Source organism: Chlamydotis macqueenii, chromosome 1 (assembly GCF_036417535.1).
Source record: "Chlamydotis macqueenii isolate bChlMac1 chromosome 1, bChlMac1.mat, whole genome shotgun sequence".
NCBI classification, from domain to species: Eukaryota; Metazoa; Chordata; class Aves; order Otidiformes; family Otididae; genus Chlamydotis; species Chlamydotis macqueenii.
The window spans coordinates 210047904-210054549 of record NC_141556.1 but is presented as its reverse complement, the minus strand read 5'-3'; the positions used below and the strand labels follow the sequence as shown (position 1 = coordinate 210054549).

General features: G+C 37.2%; 1 protein-coding gene across 1 annotated transcript; it reads right to left on the bottom strand.

Annotated features, from left to right (window-relative positions):
* Window positions 1-2114: 2114 nt before the first annotated feature.
* Window positions 2115-3026, bottom strand: LOC104480977 (taste receptor type 2 member 40-like). The gene has a single exon (XM_010122050.2). It carries the CDS (start codon window positions 3024-3026, stop codon window positions 2115-2117), a length of 912 nt encoding a protein of 303 aa, XP_010120352.2.
* Between the last annotated feature and the right edge of the window lie 3620 nt (window positions 3027-6646).

Here is a 6646-nt window from a genome sequence, read left to right as displayed (position 1 = left end):
GAAAGGTAAAGGACTAATAATTTATTTACCAATTCAGTCATTTAAAATTCTAATTTATGTACCCATCTATCCCACTCTATGCTATGTGTAACAAAGCTTTCATCGATACAATATAAAGACATCAAGTGCTTGAGCTTTGTTCTCCTTTCCCCTGGAAGCACTGAAGGATATTTTATCAATCACTGCCCCTACTTCACATCTCCCCTCTCAAAGGTAAGCAAGCAGTGAAAAAGCTGAGCAGGGGTCATACATGTTTTCATACATGGCTCTGATTGCTTTCTTTCAGATTGTGACCAGAAATTAGTTTGGAGACATCTAAAGAGAAGCGAGCTTCATGGGGAAATTAATTTTACTTCCTAATTAGACTAAAAAAACTCACAAAAATTATAACCACCCCCCACACCCATCCCCCCCAAAAAACTTCACCAACGAATTTAATTTCTTTTAGGAGATTTTCTTTTGGTGATGTTGTCAACTGGAAAAGAAGAACCAAAAGAACCATCGCTGTGTGACTCTTCTGATCTTGGTCCATGTTGGCAGGGTGTGCAGCTGTAGAGCGGGATTTTGCTGTGGCGTGAGCACAGCGGTTCCCATCTGCTTCCCTGCAGAACTACACAGGCAGGGCTCTCGAGGGACTTTTGGGTCTCTCAATGCAGCACACACAACACTGGACATGGGAGTAGTCTTAGCTTTACAGTACGCTGTTCTGCACCTCCAAACGCTGGGCTTATGAGTTTGATCAACCCTCCTTTCTTGCTATGCAGTTTGACCCCACTGTTTACACATGCTGGTACTCATACCACTTCATATTAGCCAATGAATACATTTATACCTCCTATTAACATATATTTCATTGGATACAGTATTTTAAGATACCAGTTAAGAACCTCGTATTCACTCTTTATCTAATATTGTTAAATAGCGATTTCAAAGCATTTTACTCCGATGTCTCAAACATTGAAGCTGAAACACTCCAGGACTAAGTGAATCACCCTGTTCATTAGTTTTATAGATGAAACTGAAACTCTCACTGGAATGATTTGTAATCTAGCTTTATCTAAATTCCTGGAGAGAGGATATACAGCATAAAAATGCTCAAGCTAAGCTGAGAACTTCAGAGCAGAATCATCTAACACATTCTTTGATAAAACACGACGGGATTTGTTGAGAAACATATTTCATCAACCGCATGTGAAACTTCATAGTAACGTAAAATATTAAAAGAGAACAGTCTTAGAAACAACTCACAATTGCTCAAAGCAACAGCAAATCATGTAAAAAGGCAAAATTGTGATCAGAACAGTCAAGTCAACAAGAAGATTTTCTACAATGAACAGGTAGATCTATGCACCTACATCCATTTCTATTGTAATCACCACCTTAATAATCCACTTCAAAGAAAATAAAATGAATGAGCATAAAACATGTTTTGAACAAAAGGATCTGTTTTAAAGAGGTATTTAACTACTATATTGCTATATACATACTGGAATCCTAAGACAAATAAACTTGCATCAGAATATAATTAACTATGTTAACTGGCTATCTATTTAAATATCTTAATTTTCCCTCAGGTTATCTTTTAGCTAGTTTTCATGTTTAGAAGCACATTCTGTTTGTATGTCATACCAGTTATGGCTTCTACAGCAAGTGTTTCATGCGATTTTAAGGTTGTCATCTGAAAGATCCTTTAGCGAAGAACTGATATTTGTGAGCTCTGTAAATTTTGTCTATGTTTTAGTCTCATTTTCTTAGATTCAAATGTGGCATTAAACTGTCAGTCTTAAACTGAGAACCTGAAATCACAAAGCATTCTGTACTTGCTTTATTATTTAAATGTATTGTTTCCTTTCAGTGCATTCTTATTCTCACTCTTTATTAAATAGGATTGAGGGAGCAAGAGTGGTGCAGAAAAAAAAGGCAAAACCACATTTTATTTCAGATGTTCTGAAATGTTAAGGAAGTTTAAATCACAGAAATCTAAGAAAGATGAAAGCTACTGAAAAAAGATGGTGAAACAGTAAATGCATAGAAGTTTCAATTCCACATCTATTACTTGAGAGTGTTTCTCTTAAGCTACAATATGAGGCATAAAGTCATATTTTCCAATATTTTCACTTAAGATGATGGCAAAGCATCCTGAATGCCAGCTTCAGTTTTGAATTGACTATGATCAGGATAATAGAGTGTATGGAAGGATATGCCCCAGCTACAACTAAGGATACTGCAACTTTCACAACATCTTTACTTTGAGAAGTTGATAGTATCAACAGAATTTGAGCTACAAAACTGGAAACATATAGGATCAAGAAAGAAATAATGGATTTAATGGCAGTTAGGTGAACATCTACCAAAGGATCCTTGCAAGTATCCATGTAATATTGCATCTTCTTTGTGTGTTTCCATAGGGAAGTAATTAGTAGAGCTGAGGTTACCACAGATAGTACTAGAGGAAAAAAGCAACCTACAAAGTAAAGAACCAGCAGGTAGAGATTCGAACTGTCCCAGTCAGTGATGTCTGCTGTGCTATTTTCTTTACAGTTCCCTGTTGAGCTGCAGAGGTAAGTGCTGGGTGTAATCCATAGTAAAGGAAGAGAAGTCACAGAAGAGATCACCAGTGATCCTAGAAGCAGCCATGGGACCATCTCAGCTATTCTGAGCTTGATTTGCAGCAACAGCCATTGGGTGACATTGATTATTTTTACACAGTAGAGTACATAGAGCCAGGTACTGAACCACAAACTGGCATGGTTTACAAACATCCATACAGCACCAAAAGCTTTGTACACAGAAGCCAACTTAAGCACATCTGCAAAGTAGAGACTATGAATGTGCATCAGTATGGTCATCTGCAAGATAAATCTTGATGTGCTCAGAAAGATCAGGATCATATCGGCAGAAGAAATTTTTTTGCTTTTGATCCAGTTAACAATATTAACAGCTGTAATAAATCCATTTCCAGTAACTCCAACAACAACTTCAATAGCTACAATGCCTATTGAAAATATAAGAACCGGTGGCAACATCTTGCTGCTTTGGCCACTTGTGCCCAATTAACTTGTGGAGCTGTGCGAGAAGTTGAGCAGACCTGATGGTATCTGACTAGCCCCAGCTCCAGCCTAGCTCACCTTATATATAGGAACAAAAGACATCTGGAAATGATAGTGGAAAATGATTGCTGATCTTCTTCCTGAATGTGCAAATCAGAGAAGGATTTAGTAATTAACTCTAACCTTTTACATGCACAAGATTTGCCTATGCTTTTCCCTAGGGATGTGGGACAGCCAGCTGCATGAACCTCCTCATCTTTTGTCCAATTCTTTGTATTCCTACCTACAATGACAAAAAGCTCTGTGGCTCTCTGGTTTCATCTGTAACCACGTGGAAGGAGATGCATCATGCAACCCAATACAGGCAGCAGCATATATCAAGAGACAGCAAGAGGTCTTCTACTGTAACTGCTACCTTTAATACCATTTTGAAGGTCTATCAATTGTAACTACGCCAAGTACTTGCAACCATTTTAACACGGATAATATTGTACAGCCTCCAGCCCTATTTTAGTGGAGTACTCTAGACAACAAAGCTGTATGTACCCAAGGGTTACTGCTCCATATAGTTGTCCACTTCTTATATGTCAGATCTTGTACTGGCCACATATATGGGATCAAAAGATGACCGTGACCAGTTGTATGATGAACAGTGATGACATGCTGGTAAAGTGGAGCAGTCCATCTAGCAGAACCCTGTTAAAAGCCTCATCTTCTCCAGCTGCTTTCACTATCCTGGCCTCTGTCCCACCTGCATGCCCCAGAGAAGTTTCTTCCTCAAAACAGCAGATGTGCTTCATGGAGTGAAAGTCTGTCATTCATCTGCAAACTTATGTCAACCTTAGCACCTGCCATAATTAGCATAGCAGTCCAGAACAGTGGGTGGGGCCCATTAATCTGCGTCAGTGCTTATTTATTAAGAAATATATTTGGATTTAATTAAGAATTTGTCTTTATCTTCTCAACCTCAGGCCCATTAATCCAATCTGTTAATATAGTATTGGCACATTAATATTGTCAATATATTCTTTCTTGAACTAGAGAAATGTGAAACAAAAAGTGAAGTTTTTGACAACAGAATAAAAAGTAGCATATATCATTTGGCTACTGGGAAAAGCCTGGAAATCCTTTGGCAGTAAAATATTTATTGTTTTGTGGGAAAGTTGGCATATAGTTCTGGAGTCCATTTCTCAACAGAATAAAACGACTCAAAGTAAAAGGTAGACCAAGATTCTAATATGAATGTGGTAAAAATTGTCAACTGGATGTACTCTTTTCCATTACACCAAAGCTTCAAGTTTCTGTTGAATCATTCAGAAGAGAAAGAGCTAACTTAAATTGGTGTAAGTACATTCCTTCATTAACTTATTGAAATGAAAAGATGGATTTAAAATCTTCATAGCTTTTGTTACTGTCAATACTTCATTCATATTAAATTTGCATTCCAATTTATGTCCTAGTCATCACAAAGACTAGGAGCTTTTTTTTTTTCTTGAGAAAAGCGCATACTTTCTTCATACAACAATGCAAATTAAAAAAAAAAAAAAAACAAAAAAGAGACATAGTTACAAAATATTGTGTATCAGTTCCAGATTTTAAAAAGCCCAAAGGAAAAAACAAACAAACAAACAAACGTAAGCTAAGAATATATTGGCGTGTTTACTTTTTCTATTATGTCCTTAACCAAAAGTATTCAAAACAGTAGAAAAGTCACATCTTACTAAGGAAAAAAATTGTAAAGGAAGTGTAACTCAACGCCTATAGTGTATTTTAAATTTATATGCATAAAGCTTCCTGTACAGAGAATATGCATTTCATAATTAGAGTAGTCAGTTACCTCAAAAATTTAGTCATTAAATTGCTCAAGGGAACATGATAATAACACTTTACTTTTATGCACTTATAAAAAACAGCACTGTAATTATAAAGTAGAAGAAACTATAATGGAAGATACAATCTAGAAAAATGCATGGATAAATGGAATCTTAGCTGTTCCAACAAACAGTTACAAAATTCTATTCTATCTTCACAGGCACTATCAAAAATGAGAATTTTAAAGAGATCCATGTCTGATCTTCATCTACCCATTTCATTTTCCTCTAAGCAAGGCCAAAAATGGGAATAACTACTTGAAACATAAAATAGCATTCCTGCCTTGAGGATTCCCACTCGCTGGTTCCTCAAGAAAGAGACTGTCACACGACCTGTGCATCCTGGTAGTATTTAAGAATTTATGACTCAGGTAAACCAAATAGCCTCTGCCTCAGTGCTCCCAGGAATGGCTTCTATACAAATTTTTCTCTTTTTTTTTTTTTTCTCCTAGTAGCTCAAGAACTTCCTGATGGACTGGTACTGTCATCTTCAGAGGTTCTCCAGAGGATTATGAATATACTCATGGATGCTCTGACACATACCTGCAAGCACCAAGATATAAAAGACCAGTTTATGGCTAACAGAATCCAGGACATGACCATGTCTGAGGCTGGCTCCAATTTGACAGAAATAGAGTAACCAGGTTCTTCACTGGAGAACATCATAGTCTCACCTACTGGTATGCAGCTCCTTGAATTTTCTAATTGCCCTTTCCTAACCTCACAATTTAGTTGTGATGTGCTTTGCAGAAAGCTGAGTGAGGATACTGAAGAGCGGTGTCAGTCTGAGCACCTTGCGTAAGAGAACCACGGCTATAGGGAATGAAGACTGCAGATAAGCCAGATCAGAAGGTTTTTACTGAATGCCACAAACATGTATGCTTCAGGTGTCATGTCCAATACGCCAAACTGTGGTGACAGTGTAAAATGAGACAGGAATGGCATGGTTTGACAGGTCACCATGTAAATGTGAATAGTACCCTTCAGTCTGGGGACGTTCTCTGAGGAAGCAACCTGAGGGAGATGAAGAAGTGATCTCATGGATTATCCTCACACTACTGGAAAGAAAAAAAAAAGACTATAGGTGGCTTAGTTTTTTTCCCCTAAATTCTAGCAAGTCTAAAATTCCTAAATTTATAAGAGTGATTTACAAATATGCAGATTTGAAGGTGAATAGAGTCTATAGTTCAGAAGGATGCTGTATATCAAGAACTTCATACTGGGGTCACAAGAGTTTCAATTTTCAGACAGTATTTTATAACATGAAAAATTCTCAAATTAATCAATTTCTATTTGGAATAAATTATGATGAAAATTGCAATTACTGCAAACATTTAGAAATTAACTAATACTTAGATTGTAGGAGTCTTTGACTTCTCAATTATGTAGTGAGGAGATGTAAACACAATCTTAGCAACAAAACCAGTAATCAATAGTTTTAAAAATACTTGCACAAGCACATACTTGAGTATATGAAATCAGACATACAGATTCATAGAATCATAGAATCATAGAATGGTTAGGGTTGGAAGGGACCTTCAAAGGTCATCTAGTCCAACCCCCCTGCAAGGAGCAGGGACATCCCTGACTAGGTCAGGTTGCTCAAAGCCTCACCCAGCCTGGCCTTGAACGTTTCCAGAGATGGGGCCTCCACCACCTTTCTGGGCAACTAGTCTCCACCATAAGACCAGCAGCAATCTGTGTGAAGTGAGAATTGTAATAAAG

Excerpts from the sequence above, each read along its gene's own strand:
- LOC104480977 (XM_010122050.2), bottom strand. The coding sequence starts at position 3,026 with ATGTTGCCACCGGTTCTTATATTTTCAATAGGCATTGTAGCTATTGAA.